At 33.1% G+C, this 15,387-nt stretch overlaps 2 protein-coding genes across 2 annotated transcripts in view; both read left to right on the forward strand.

Annotated features, from left to right (window-relative positions):
* LOC108750425 (sodium-independent sulfate anion transporter) overlaps positions 1–8,869 on the forward strand; it is a 15,150-nt gene extending 6,281 nt beyond the window's left edge. Inside the window, exons 2-11 of the mRNA XM_018489852.1 lie at positions 408–571; positions 2,639–2,892; positions 3,327–3,528; positions 4,346–4,566; positions 4,986–5,157; positions 5,507–5,671; positions 5,877–6,038; positions 6,603–6,743; positions 6,832–6,977; positions 7,143–8,869. Of these exons, the coding sequence (XP_018345354.1) occupies positions 409–571; positions 2,639–2,892; positions 3,327–3,528; positions 4,346–4,566; positions 4,986–5,157; positions 5,507–5,671; positions 5,877–6,038; positions 6,603–6,743; positions 6,832–6,977; positions 7,143–7,499 (1,983 nt within the window). The 5' untranslated portion in view covers position 408 and the 3' untranslated portion in view covers positions 7,500–8,869. The remainder of the gene's footprint in view (positions 1–407; positions 572–2,638; positions 2,893–3,326; positions 3,529–4,345; positions 4,567–4,985; positions 5,158–5,506; positions 5,672–5,876; positions 6,039–6,602; positions 6,744–6,831; positions 6,978–7,142) is intronic.
* Positions 8,870–10,450: 1,581 nt separating this feature from the next.
* LOC108750520 (heparan sulfate glucosamine 3-O-sulfotransferase 6) lies at positions 10,451–14,752 on the forward strand. The gene is made up of 4 exons (XM_018490002.1): positions 10,451–10,592; positions 12,029–12,614; positions 13,233–13,723; positions 14,496–14,752. The coding sequence occupies exons 2-4, from the start codon at positions 12,148–12,150 to the stop codon at positions 14,618–14,620; spliced, it is 1,083 nt and encodes a 360-aa protein (XP_018345504.1). The 5' UTR covers positions 10,451–10,592; positions 12,029–12,147; the 3' UTR covers positions 14,621–14,752.
* The last annotated feature ends 635 nt before the right edge of the window (positions 14,753–15,387 follow it).

Genomic DNA, 15,387 nt, shown 5'->3' on the forward strand with positions numbered 1-15,387 from the left:
AAGTTAAAGACATCCTCGTGACAATATCGCCTTGACTGCAATTAATACTTGGTTCACGGTCAAGTTTAATAGACTTGTGGTGTCTTCACTCGTAAATATCATCACCAATCGTTTTAACTAACGATCAAAGTGTGGAGATCGCAATTGTCACATGTTACGATTAATCTAATCGCCATCGAAAGCCCGTGATATTTTTAATTCTTTCAAAACATGAAAGATTTCTTCTTTTATGAATAAATTATTTTTCCGTTTCTTTATTTACATCTTATTTTTATCTTATTTATATCTTTTTTTATCTTCTTGTAAACACGTACATTATTTCATTCTAAATAATGTTTGTAAACAGAAAATGTTGGCCGACATTGTTATTGACTGAACCTCGCATAAATAATATTTTACGTTTTCAGAATGAAAGACGGTAGCAGTTCGGATAGCAGGCAGGGATTAGAGGGTTACGTGAATCACGGCTTAAGCGAATCCACCAACAATGTGGATCTCATTCATTCGTTTCGATCTCTTCACAATTCGCACGGAAACCGTCGTGACATGCAAGGCTCTTCAGATTTCATCTGTAAGTTTTAAATGAAAATACACAAAATCGTATTTTTCGCTAAGCTGCACAGAATGAATACTCAGAAAGGGAATATTAATACTAAAACAGTTTGATAAATCAATAATTTCCATTCTTAAATCAAAATTTGATTTATTTTTTAACATGGTCTTTTTTTAAAAAATCACTGATTTATCAAACTGTCCACGAATAAACGTACTATATTTACAATCGTATTTTAAAGCATAATTCACTTCTCTATGCGACGAGGATGTCACGAAAGTGAGTATCTATCGTAAAACTTCATGTTCGGACAAGCACGTGATAGCGACTCATCTGACGAAATCAGCTGAGATCTCGCTTATACTTTATGTATCACGAGGATAATAATGATAGACTCATTATCTAAACTTAATTTCACAGAGATAAGTTGAATTGGCTCTATCGTGTTGTCATTTACGTCATCTTGAAACATAAAGTAAGAAGATGTACTTGCAAATACATTTCAAAGTAGCAAATGCAAAATGTTTGGAAAATTTTTAATTTAGTTTTACATAACAATGTATAATAGAAACGGCGGTAAATAGTTTCTGATCTGTTTACATTTTTATGTAAATTTATTGATATCGAGTTTCGCATTACGATACAAACTTGGGGTTAACCGTAAGCCGCGGCCCCAATTTATTCAGCACTACAAAGATAAAGACTCTTGCCTCAGCTACATCATATTTATAATAGTCATTGATAAAAAAATCTGTGATAAAATTCCATCGATAATTGTTGTTTTTCATGTGATAATAATAAACTCCACTTTCGATAAAAAATTTTATGAAAATATTTTTATTTTAATATTCAACAATTTGTTTAATATATTAGAATGCATCACACAAGCGTTAATATTACATAAATAATATTACACGCGTCCCGCGTGCATTAATCCTCCTGTGCATTGCGTACAAAAGTAATAACAACGAGAAATCTCTCTAGTAATAAAATAAATAATTAACAAATTTTTCGATCGTCTTTTTGGGAGCTACTATCAAAACTGCATTGTATCTGATGACATTAACATGAATGCAAGATTATGGTAATGTGCCTTCATGCACGTCGTCAATGATTTTATTTCGCGAAACTGGTTCGCCTTCCTTGGCGGGCGAATGAAAGATTGGTCTTCTGAACAGCGCATAATGCTTTTAGAAATACATCTCAGCGTGTATATACGATAGTATATGTATATATATACGATATATATATTTTTTTTTCCCTTCTTCTTTTCGCCGAGATAATAAATTCAAGTGTCGCGCTGTCTGTATGAGAGTAGGTACAAGAGCTCCGTCCTTATTACCGTGCATGTCACGTTGCGTTTTTGCGTACTGTACGAAATTATTTATGGGCTAACGTGGCGAACCGCGAATGATACGACATACGTGAATCCACCGTGTTAAAAGTACATGGCCACGAAGTTTAGCCAGCTGATTTTTTCAGATCATTTTTATTTGCTTTATAAGTGAATGAAAAAATTATATAACTGAAATGATAATTGAAAAAGGACTGAAAACATTTTTGCATTTAAGCTCATTAAGCAATCGCTTAAGGCAGAAGCATCTTCTTGTAACACGATAAGATTTTATAGAACTAAGAATGGAAATAATAGCACCGGAAACGTGAATAAATTAACAGACTGTAAGTCCAAATCAATAGACTATAAATTGACAGATGAAAAATTATGATTGCATGAGTTAATATTAGAGTTAATAATAAGATCTTTTAAGTATAATAAATATTATAAAATAAACTTTTATATAGTGTGTGTATTTAAAGAATATATAAATAAATAAAGGGCTGAACTTATATTCTCTATATTTTTCTTGACATTTAAGCTCACACATAAACAGGATACAGGATACAATTATTACTAGCTTAATATTTGACACTTAACGCATTCTAATATACTATATAAAGTAAATTTACTGAATATTAGAATAAAAAATATTTTTATACGATAGTTTATTTTTATTTTAGAGGAACATTAAGGATGTTACAAATCTTGCTATCATATTCTTATCATAAAATTATATGTGCGAACAGTGATCGAAGAGCCGGGGGATGACGAGGCCAAGCAGAAGGAAAGTCTTCTGAAATCACTATTGCAGCACACGAGGCGGCGTGCCAGGGCCATATACACGAAGAAGACCCTTTACAAGAGACTGCCGATCTTGAACTGGCTGCCAAGGTACAATACTCAAGATGCATTCGGAGATCTACTGGCCGGGATCACCGTGGGCCTCACCGTCATTCCTCAGTCGCTGGCATACTCAAGAGTCGCCGGTTTACCGGTGCAGGTATATAAACAAACGAGACAGTTATCGCTCATATAATAACTTACATAGAATTACGAAGAGTTGCAAGGATCATACTGAGATTACGTTAGTACGGACGTTTGATCTTTTATTCCAACTAAAGTAAAAATAATAAAAAAAAGAAAAAGAACAGAATTAAAACAGTTTTCAAAAAAAGAATGTAAAGATTCCTTTGTAAATTTTCAAGAGATACGAAAATAAATAACAACTATTATTAAATATTACTCATGCTTTGTAGTTATATAATTACAAACAAATTTACTTTGATAAAATTTTGTTGATAAAAGTTTGATGTTTATTCGAAAATTGGAAAGCAACTACTTCTTTTTCTATTAACAAAATTAATTGGTATCTTTTATACATATTTTCTACATATATGTATATATTTTGTACATATGTATCACTTTTTATTTCAGTACGGTTTATATGGCAGTTTCTTAGGTTGTTTTATATATGTAATTTTGGGATCCTGCAAAGATGTACCCATGGGACCTACTGCTATAATATCTTTGTTGACTTATCAAACAGTGTCTCACTTAGACTTTCCGGTGATGCATGCAATTTTATTGTCCTTTTTGGCCGGAATCGTGGAGTTATTAATGGGTATATTTGGCCTCGGTAAGTCATCTTCAATAATTTGTCAAAATTAATTTAATTAAAAACATCTAAAAAATGTTGTTAATATTAAATTACATATTATAACGGTTAAACAATGATTTAAGCCTTAGTAGTTACTTCAGCCATATTGAATCGTGACATGTTGATTTTTCTTGTATGTCATTTGTAAATAAAGAAAATTTGAAATTAAATGATGAGATCGCTTTAAAACACTTGTAAAAATGGACGAAAACTATCCTTATCTCTCTTCAGTTAGTAAATAGTCGTGAAAACACGTAAAGCGTTTACTAGTTTTTTACTCAATGTGCATGCATAGGATATTTTCATTTTATGAACCTTTTTTCGACTCTTTACTGCTTATCAAGGGAAATAAGGAACTTCTTCGTCCGTTTTTACAAGTGTTTTAAAGCGATCTCATTTTGTTTCATCTAAATTCTTTTTATTTACAAATAATAGGCAAGCAAAATCAACGTGTCATTTCTCGCTTATGACGTCACGATTTAATATGGTTAGAGTGAGTACTCAGGATCACGAATTAAACATTGTATTGTTTTTAAATTAACTTCACAATTAATGGTTTTAAATTTAAAATAAAAATAAAATGATTATAAAATATAAAATAAAATAAAAATATTAATATTAAGAAACGCTTTAGTTAGATTTTTTGACATTTTCAAACATAAGTTACAATAGCTACGTTATTTCTCGTTCTATTTAAATATTAAAATATCACTTCTCTTTCGAAATTTTATTTTTATTGCGAAACCGCAATGTGAAATAAATAAAATAATTGAGATTATATTTTATTTTTTAAAAGGATTTCTAATAGATTTCGTATCTGGGCCAGTAAGTTCGGGTTTTACGTCAGCAGTGGCTTTGATAATTGTTACATCGCAAGTCAAAGATATTCTCGGTATTCCTGCCAAAGGTTCTCAGTTTATTGAGATGTGGCAGAGTATCGGTGGACTGATACATACGACATCCGCCTGGGACACTATTTTGGGAATATCCTGCATAGCATTGCTATTAATTCTAAGGGTATTTATTTAATATAAGAAATATATTGCAAGAATTTATTAAAATTCTCTCTCAACGCAATGTTAATATTTAAATTTAATCAAGCGATTTATGGTAGATATCGTTCATATGAAATACATAAATTTAATACTGAGCTTTTGTTTTTAAAATGCGAACGAAAATAAATTGTGAAATAAAATACGAACAAATATGAATTTAATACAGAGAATATTTTGTTTAAAAGAGAAAAAAAAATAAATTATATATAGCTGCATGTAATCCTAAATAAATATTTGTAACAATTTTGAGAGGTGAGACGATAAAATTATTAACGAAAAACTTTCAATAAAGCTTCAATTTAATATTAATATTAAGTTTAATATTAATATTACTACGATTGCAATAAAGTAATATTTTTATACGTAATATTTTAATTACAGTTATTAGGCACATTCAAAATTGGCCCGGAAAAAGAGGAGCTTCTTACTACGAAACATCGTGTCGTGAAGAAAATCATCTGGCTGATCAGTACCTCGCGAAACGCAATTTTAGTAGTAATTTGTGGTTTAATAGGCTGGAGCTTTTCGGACGAGCCACCTCTCCAACTGATCGGTATAAGATACAAATAAAATCTTTTTTTTTTAAACTGGGTAATCGAAAAACAAACTTTAAAATTTTTATTAAAAGTTTGTAAGTTTATTTTTTTTTAATTTAAAAAAGAACTACAATCATGTTTAAATTGCACGCAATATAAATAAATGCAAAATTTCGTTTAAAACTGTGCCAACAATCTGTAAAAATTCCGATTATTAATTATAGTGACATGAAATATTATATAAAATTCATTTTGGTTATATATATTTTATTATAAAAGAAATTATATTATTAATTATATCGTGATATAAAAGAATACCCTACAGAATGTTCCAAAAATAAAGCACACTAAAATTTCTCATTTCAGGCCACATACAGGGAGGCATGCCTACTGTACAAATTCCACCATTTGGATTTACCAATGGCAACACGACAGTCACATTTGTTGAAATGCTCAGTAATCTGGGCAGTGGACTCATCGTTATACCACTCATCTCTCTAATGGAAGACATCGCTATTTGTAAGGCTTTCGGTAAGAGTATTTTATCTTAGAAAATTACAGGACAATACTATTCTTTGCTGTACTTCTATATTAAGAATTGATCTGATTTTGATTGAAGGACTAAATTAAAATCTTCTCAACATGATCGAAGTTGAACTTATTATATAACACATTTAGAACCATATCGTATATTTAATAAGAACAGTTATTTACGGAATTTATGCGTTTTTTATAGGCAATGGAAAATCAGTGGATGCTACGCAGGAGCTGATAGCGATTGGTATAACGAATATTGGAAATTCTTTAATGCAAGCTTTCCCAAGCACAGGATCCCTTAGCAGGAGCGCAGTAAACAACGCTTCTGGCGTTAGGACACCATTTGGCGGCGTTTACACTGGTGAGTTTCAGTTATAACTTTTGCAAATTATTATATCTATTTATCCTTTGCCAAAGTCGGACGTAAAATTAAAAGAGGGAAATCAAAATCGGAGAATAATTTTTTTTAATTATTTTTTTATTTAGAGATTACTTGCGTGCCTTCGCTGAATATATAACATATTTCAATAATATACATGGACAGAACGATTTCGTTGAAGTATTTAAAAATTTAGATACAGATTACAAAATAGTTTTATATCAATAAATAATTTTATGTTAATATAAATAATTTTGTATTAATATAAAAACCACCAAAATGTAAGATATATTTAAACTAATATTAATTTTTTAGCATTGTCATCAAGTCTAAGCGTTTCATTATATTTTGATAGTTCAACAAAATTATTTTCAGATCTAGCTAAATTTTTGAATATTTTAGCAAATTCTTCCCGTGTTATACACGTATCTATATTTCCAGTGTTCAAATCACATTTCGCTTAAATTTACAGATCGATCAATACTACAGAAGGAATTAGCCGTAATTATGATACAACATTTATATGGGTATGTGTGTGTGTTTCAGGTTTATTGGTAATTTTAGCTCTGCTATTTCTCACCCCGTACTTCAGTTTCATTCCACGTGCCACTTTGGCGGCGATTATTATTGCTGCAGTGATCTTCATGGTCGAAGTCAAAGTGGTGAAGCCTATGTGGAGGACGAAAAGTAAGAGCGCGTGTTTTCCATTAATTAGTATACAAATACATTTACTTCAATACGCCACAAAATTAACCATCTCCCTTCTGTGTCGCAGAATCGGATCTCATCCCGGGGGTAGGCACGTTCATCGCGTGTTTGATACTACAATTAGAGATCGGTATCCTCTGCGGAATCGGAATAAATATTCTCTTCATTCTGTATCACGCTGCCAGGCCAAAAATATCCGTAGAGAAGCTTAAGGTAATTATTAATTTTTATTTAAAAATACAAAACCAGTCATGCACGATCTGTTTTAATTCTCTCTTCAATTCACTCCATTCTTGATTCAAGCTCGCACGCACTCCTTGCGGATTTGAGCGATATATTTTATAATGTCTGTTCCCATTTTTTTCTTTTATTTAATAGACTCATCACGGTGTCGAGTATCTAATGCTGACCCCGGATCGTTGCTTGATATTCCCCTCAGTGGACTATGTCCGCAATTTGGTGACCAAGTACAGTCAACGCACCGAGAGCGTAGCGACGCCTGTGGTGATTGACTGTTCGCATATTTACGGTGCCGACTTCACAGCTGCCACAGTCATCGAGATCCTGACAAAGGATTTCGCCAAAAGAGGCCAGCCGCTGTTTTTCTATAACCTGAAGCCATCGGTGAACGCTGTATTCGAAGGCGTCGAGCCCAAGGACTTCATCGTCTACTATAATCAGGAAACGTTAGACGACCTGCTGAAGGAGAAGGGCTACACGAATCAAATTCAATAGAAGCCCCATGAAACAGTCAAGATATCGTTTCCGATCGTGAAAGATACAATCTATACTTTCATTGAGTGTTTCTCGAGGCTGTTATTCGGACTTAATAGCCGACTACCAAAAATACACGAGAGACTTTTGAACATCCCCCGATTCTTAATGCAGTCGACTGGACTGCAAGACAGACCGTGAATCTTTTTAAATTAAATCGCCATGAAAGCGAAATTTTTATAAAGCAAATTATTTATTTATTCCCGAAAATCTATGGAATGGAATCTAACTTTAAAGAATGAAAGCTCACTTCCAAAAATTAATAATTGAACCACTCTTTTTTTAACATTGGCTCAATTGTCACTCTTTGCCACTTCTTAATAGAATTAGATATTCCATTCCAAAGATTAATCTTTAATTCTCTAAAATTTTAGAGAGTATACGTCGTCGTTAATTCAACAGCGTTTCGCTTGCAATTCCGAGCGACAGCGACAATAAAAAACGTAGAAAATATCGTTGACAATGTCTAAAAGTTCAAAAGCGCAGCTTTAATATATAGCTCATTTAAATGAAATAATTTTGATTCGCGCGCATAATCGAATCAGTTGGAAAAGGCAAGAAAAATGCTGAAAATTGTTTATGCATGTATCTTGAACATATTTCAAGTGTATACATCGGTATAAATATATAATACTGCTGTTATATATCTCGGAAAAAGAGAGATGGTATACGTAGGAAAATCATCTTGGAAATATTCTATGCGATAAGATACTACAGAAATTCCAGAAGCAAAGGTCTGACTCTGAACGTCCGACTACGAACGCCTGAAAAATTAAATGCCGCTTAGAAGGCGCCTTTTAGACATTTTAAATATCTCATAGATTCTTAATGAAATTCTTGTCTCGTGTCTAAGTATTTATTTAACTTCGCGATGAAGTAGAAAAACATCTGCGTGACGTTATCAAATCGATATCACTCAGCGTTTTCTCATATTTAAACTCTTTCACGCTATTTGAAATTCACAAAGAAAGTTTCCATTGTACATTTTTATACACCTGCTGCTTCATACAAAATAGCATCTTCTACATCCTAGGAACGTGTGTACATATAATATAATAAGTTTGAACGATACTGTGATAATTTTATAAACAATATGTCTGGTAGACAATCCAGCGCGGCGGAAAGATATTCATATGGCGTATGTGAATATTGTAGATCTCTCTCATAGAATTTTTAAAAACGTTTCTGCATTGACGGTGCGTGATTCATAGTCCACACGCGTCGACAAAAAGTTTGCAAAGCGTAACCAATTTACGATTATTTTCGATCGATACGCAAGAGAATCGTTTTTCTCTATTATATTTCCGCATATATTTAAAAAGATTGTTAAAAAACGCTGTAATATAAAAATAATTAACTATATTATATATATTATAATAATAATCATAAAAATAATTTTGTTATTATAACTGTAACGATATCATAATAATGAAGAGAGCTCACAATTTGATTTTATGTAAGTTACATAAATGGCAAGTTTTTAAACCATGCGGTAATATAATAGCACAAAAGCAACAATTGATGTGTTCTTTCAATAGCGATAAATTCTCATCGTTAAAAAGATGGATTTAATGCGGCTTGTTACTTCGGCGAGATAATGTCGATATTAATCTATAGAGAAATACTAATTGCGAAATACTATAATATGAGTAATTACGTTACATAAAAAAAGATTATAGAATCCTGTGGTAAATTACTTAATAGCGCTGCGTTTGTGCTGTCGAAGATAATAAGCTTCGTTCACTTAATAGCCTTATAAGTGATTCAGCAATGTATAAATCTGTTGTAATTAATAGTTTGTTTTATATTACATACATATAATATGTATGTATATATATGTCAATTAATATATAATTATAAGTATATAGTCGTGTGTTAATTTTCTTTGTCATTTTAGCCCCTAGCATAAAAAAACGCAATTAGTTTTGAAATAATCTTTGCAAGATCAGTAACGCGTTGCATATTTCTTGCGCGAAAATAACACGATAATTAAATAGTCGCAAAAAAAAACATAAAAGATAATATTTTAAGATAAAAATTGTACCAAAAAGCCTAAACTAATATCCTCTTTACGATATTCTTCGCAATTTTTGCGCGAAGTCTAACAATAAATTTACAATTATTTTAATTTTAAAGATTAAAAACATTAGATTATCTCATCTGCTTTAGATCGCCAGGCTTCAATCAACGAAAGAAATCATCTTTCATATTACATAAAGTAAATTTTATAGAACGGTATTTAAAAATGATCTGAAAAGCATTATTATGCAAAATCACCCTCTTGTTTCCCATATATATTCGGCACCTCTTATATGCGTGTAACGTAATACTCGTCTCTCGATACTACGGATAATGATGTATCAATGACGGGATGAATCGGTCCATCGAAGGTCACTCTCATTAACCTGATCGTTCATCGGCAGATATCTCTTATCCCTACACCGCATTATATAGGGCGATGGTCTCCCTTCTCCTAGCCGACCGAGCGTTATCGATTGTTACGAACACCGTCGTCAGAACCGTAGCCGAGAATCGCGGCGCCTACAGCGAATTAATTTCAATCCGTCTGTTTCAGCAGGACAAGTGAAAAAAATTCTCGGATTATAATTTTTAGAAGAGAGAGAGAGAGAGAGAAACCAAAAATCCATCGTAGAGTTTTAGGAAAAGCTAAGTGATAGCAAACGTAACGATGATTACAACCGAGTTTATAGTTGATTCGCGGTCAATATAGGCGCCGATGGTTCCTCAGCTTCCATTCATCTCGCGGGACAAGGGTGATATCTCGCGTACGGACGACGTCGCGACGCGTCGACTTTTCGTCGATTGTAACACGCATGACGACAGAAGTGGCGCCGGTCAGAAACGGGGACCGCGGACCAGTTACGGGTCTGCCCGTGCAGTTTGATAACGCGCTAAATGTGCACTTTCCGCGCGCGAGACCGTGTGTCCGCATCCGCAACCCTCCACTGGCTGCGCCAGTCGCACGTTGGCCGATGACGGACGCGCACGGGGTGAAAGTAAACGTGTCTCCGACCGGCGACACGCTACTCCGGGGTAAGTGTAATCCGAACATCGGATTTAGTCATCCGGTTTGTCCAGCGGGGTGGCCCGATCTCTCCGGACATTCCCGGGACGTCCTGTCGTTTCGGTAATTCCCGGGGGTGACAAACATTTCTTGTAATTTATTCTGCTTTCGAGTTAAGCGGATTGGAGGGATTCGCTTTTGCATTTTATTTCTCACCTTCAAACACAAAAAAGCGATTATGAGAACAACACTGACTTTGACGCGAAATTACTTTGTGTTTTATGGAAATAGAAAGAGTATACTTCAACCACAAGAAATGAAACGGATCCATTATGCATTTCAAATCTTTTTACATGTACGAGATTATGTAATTTTTGAGGAATACATTTTCCGTGTCTACGAAAGTCTGATTGCTTTCGAATATTTTGATGGGTATTTCAGAAAGTTGTGTGAAAAATATAAGAATAGTTTTATTCATCAATATCTTGTTATTATGTATTTTTTACAATTACTACAATTATTACAATTATATTTATATTGCGACCTTTATAGAAATCCAATTTAATATACCGAAATTACTTATTTTTAGCATTAAAAACACTAAACAACAGTGATATTATTACTTAAAATAAATAAATAATCTCACTATCTTCCATTATTAAATTCCAGTACGGCAATATTATTATTTGGCATCCTTCCATTTTAATTCTAAAAAAATACATAGACGGTTTTTAATCTTCATGAAAGATTTCTTCTTCATTAATTACGTATAATTGAGAAATATATAATTATAAATTTTTGTTGAATGTACACTGAGAAAAAAGTTGTTAACTTAACTAAATGCGTTTAGTTCGTAGTGAATATTTAGTTCAAGTATTTAAATATTTAAGTTAAACATACCTGAGTCATGTCAACAAAATTTTGTAATTTAAAACATTTTACTTGTTTGAATTAATAAATATTTGCTTGACAACCTGCTGCATTTAGTTGAGTCAACTAATATTTTTTTTTAATCAACAACTTTTTCCCTCAGTGTATCTTCTTTTTATAATATTTGTTGTATTAAATTACTGTAAGAGAAAGTTACCATTTGGCATCTTTTTATTTTAATTCTAAAATAAAGAAATACACAAACGATTTTTTATAATCTTCATGAGAAATTTCTTCTTCATCCATTTCAAATTACGTATAATTGAGAAATATAATCGTACTAAATTTTTGTTCAATGTAAGTTTCCTTGCTGTCTTCTATTTGCAGTATTTCTCAATTCTCCTTATATAAAAATTTTAAAATGCAGAGAGATCGGACCACCCGGTCCGTCGGACGACGCAGATACTATCGTATTCGATTTTTCACTCGCTGTCGGATACACCAGTTGCATTTCCGCGCATAATTCACGAGCGAAGATTATTCCTGTCTGATCGTAACACATAGCGCATATACAAGATATCGGAAAATCTTTCAGACATCGCAAAGGGTATCGGCGCGAGCGTATTGGTGTCGATGAAGGAGACGGCGAACAACGCAGCGATATAATGGCATCCAGGAAGCCGACCAAGTACGACGATTCGTAAAATCGCGAAGATGGAATTGCGAAAAGGCTCCTGGAAGATCGTGATTCTCGTGTGTGCATTGATCATCTACTTGTGGATGCTCTTCGTCGATCACTCGCACGTGTTAACTGACATATCGCAGAAGATCACACTGCAGAAAACGCGAGTTCCCTCAAGGACTGTCTTGTACCAAGGTTCTGATCGATCTAGGATCGAGGACGTGCCTCCGGATGGCCGGACGGATTCGAAGAAATCGCAATCTCTCTCACCCCGAAACGTGAGCGGTACGCTCGAGGGAAGTATATCGGAGTATCAGACACTTAAGCAACAGGGTCTGCTACCAAGCCGGCAATTACCGACCGCTCTGATAATCGGCGTGAAGAAAGGCGGAACGAGAGCCCTTTTAGAGTTCCTGAGATTACATCCCGCGATTCGCGCCGCTGGCTCCGAGGTTCATTTCTTCGATCATCATTACGTTAAAGGATTCCGTTGGTACAGGTGCGTGCGACAAATTGTTTCAACGATTGAAACGCAATACAGCACTCATCCACTTAAAAGTTTCGTAATTGCAAATTCTCGAGATATATAAAGTTCCATTATGTTTCTCCTAATTGTCTTTTACATTCAATTAATAATAATTTCTTCGAGTAAAAACAAAGATCTTTACTGAAGTAAACGTAAAGATATCGAATATAATATTTTAAAAATAATTAATTGTAATTAATTAAATAATTTAATAATTTCATTTTTTAATAATTTTGGTACATAAAACACAATAGTTTTAAATCCAAAACTAATCTTTTTGAAGAATTTTTTACTTGTTCTTTTGCATGAGATATTTCTCGTCAATCTCATTGTCTTCTTTCATTGGAGATACTCTCTATAATATATTATAAATGTCTCTAACTAATTTTTTTCTAATAATGGATGGTATTCATAATATGTTTTTATCTTAAGACCATCTTAAGTAATAATGTTTTAAGATGCTAATACAGATCTTTGGTTGGTTCATGGCATCTTAAGGTCTTAAAGATAAAATTCAACTACTGAATACTAGCCAATGTCTTCAGCTATGAATATGTTTCTAATATCAATTCGATTCTTAATAATAATCAGACGCAGAATGCCCCCAACTCTGATCGGTCAAATCACCATGGAGAAGACACCATCGTATTTCGTGACAAGCGAGGTGCCGAAAAGGGTGAAACACATGAACCCAGGGATGAAGCTGATCGTCGTGGTGAGGGATCCCGTGACCCGGGCAATCTCCGATTACACACAGGTGAAGAGTAAGCGTCGCAAAATGCCACGCTTCGAAGACCTGGCCTTCCTTAACGGATCGAAGATTGTGGATACTTCTTGGATGCCTCTGAAGATTGGAGTCTACGTGCGGCACCTGGAACGATGGTTGCAGTACTTCCCGATGTCGCAGTTTTTATTCGTATCCGGCGAACGTCTGATCGCCGACCCGGTGACGGAGGTCACTCGGGTGCAGGACTTCCTGGGTCTCAAGCGGGTGATATGCGAGAAACATTTCTATTTCAACGCTACTAAGGGCTTTCCTTGCTTGCTCAAATCGGAGGACCGCGCAACGCCGCACTGTCTCGGTAGGATAGTTGAAAAATCGGTCTCAAAGAGAACTTGCAGATCGTATAGAAAATAAATTCCTCCATGTGAAAGAACGATTTTGCTGAAGTCTTTAAAAATTTAATTAGACACAGAGCTGAAAATAATTGTGTTGGATCGTTAAAATAATTATGTAGGACACTCAAACTGATTGCTAGAATGTCAAAACTTTTTGCAGCTTTGCTTATTATGTTGGAGATTAACACGTAATTTATCCAACAAGATTATTTTCAGAGTTTATCTAGCTACGTTTTTAGATACGTTAGCAAAATTATTATTTCTATGTCGGGAAGCAGAACTGCACACATTGCAACAATTATTTCGACATCAACTAAAAATAACATAATATCAAATAAAATTATAATTTCACACTCAACAATATAAAATGTAATATTATGGTGTTACGTAAAAGTTACATTATTGAGACTGAGAAAATTAATGTCATGTTACTTTTAATTAGTATAATTGGTTTAATTGTTGACTAGATTGTCATTAAAAATTTATTTTCGCAGAAATTATAAACAACACGGTTTCAGATTGTTATCTCCCGTCGATTTTAAATGGTATAGTACTTGGTACTTCTTCAGAAATGAAGCTATATATGTCGGTCTTTCTCATTAATTTTTAATAGTGAAATTTTTCTTCGCTCAAAAATCACTTGAAACTTTTTATGGAATGTATTATTTGATTTACAATAGAATATCGTAAAAATATATAATGTTCGATATAAATTGATTATTTGTTATCTTTTAGGAAAAAACAAGGGTCGCAGTCATCCCTACATCGACCCCATGGCGGTTCAGCGCCTTCGAGATTTTTATCGGCCATTCAATCAGCGATTTTATCAATTGGCGGGTATGGATTTCGGTTGGTACTAAAATCCACGCGTATTGCATACATACATACATATCGTAAGCAGGAAAACGGAACGGAGTCAATTGTCGTCAAGTACTTGTTACGATATCTATTATCCTGAATATCATGATAATCTGATAAGAATACATATTACAGTCATATCAGAATGCGCTGTTAGTGCATATTAATGTTTGAATAATTAAGATTTTTTCAAAATCTTGCTTTCGATGATGTAGTAATTTTAATTTCATCTAATTTTAATACTTTTAAATTAAATTGTGAGAAAACATATTTTTTCTCATTTTCTTAATTTAATGTAGCGTCAAATTGAAATAACTAGAATTAATTTGTAAGTATTTTTCCAAATCTTGCTTCCACTAATGTAGTCATCAATTTCATAAGATTTTAATCTTCTAAAATTAAATTGCAAAATTAGAATATATATCTTTTCTAACTTTTTGTTATATAATTTAAATATATGTAGCATTAAATAATCTCTATAAGAACTCTCTAATAGAAATCAATGTTTTCTGTTTGTTATTTGTAACATAGTTAGATTAATTAGATTCGTAGTTTAGTAAATATTAGATTTGCCAAGAAATAGAAAGGAATGATTATCTTTTAAAATAATGAGCGCACAGTTACCGTCCGGAAGTTCGTTTACGAAAAGGAACTGCGACATATCTATATAATTATCCTATAATTCTTATAATTATTATAATAAAACTATAAAATAATGAGATTATATCTGAGATTCATATTGAAGATACTTCTATATATATATATATAT

The sequence above is a fragment of the Trachymyrmex septentrionalis genome, unplaced genomic scaffold (genome assembly GCF_001594115.1).
Source record: "Trachymyrmex septentrionalis isolate Tsep2-gDNA-1 unplaced genomic scaffold, Tsep1.0 scaffold37, whole genome shotgun sequence".
NCBI lineage: Eukaryota > Metazoa > Arthropoda > Insecta > Hymenoptera > Formicidae > Trachymyrmex > Trachymyrmex septentrionalis.

What these genes read in the sequence shown, in the direction of transcription:
- LOC108750520 (XM_018490002.1), top strand. Translation starts at nt 12,148, where the DNA reads ATGGAATTGCGAAAAGGCTCCTGGAAGATCGTGATTCTCGTGTGTGCA. An exon ending in AAAGGATTCCGTTGGTACAG is followed by an intron (nt 12,615 to 13,232) that starts GTGCGTGCGACA and finishes AATAATAATCAG; the next exon opens with ACGCAGAATGCCCCCAACTC. An exon ending in CGCAACGCCGCACTGTCTCG is followed by an intron (nt 13,724 to 14,495) that starts GTAGGATAGTTG and finishes GTTATCTTTTAG; the next exon opens with GAAAAAACAAGGGTCGCAGT.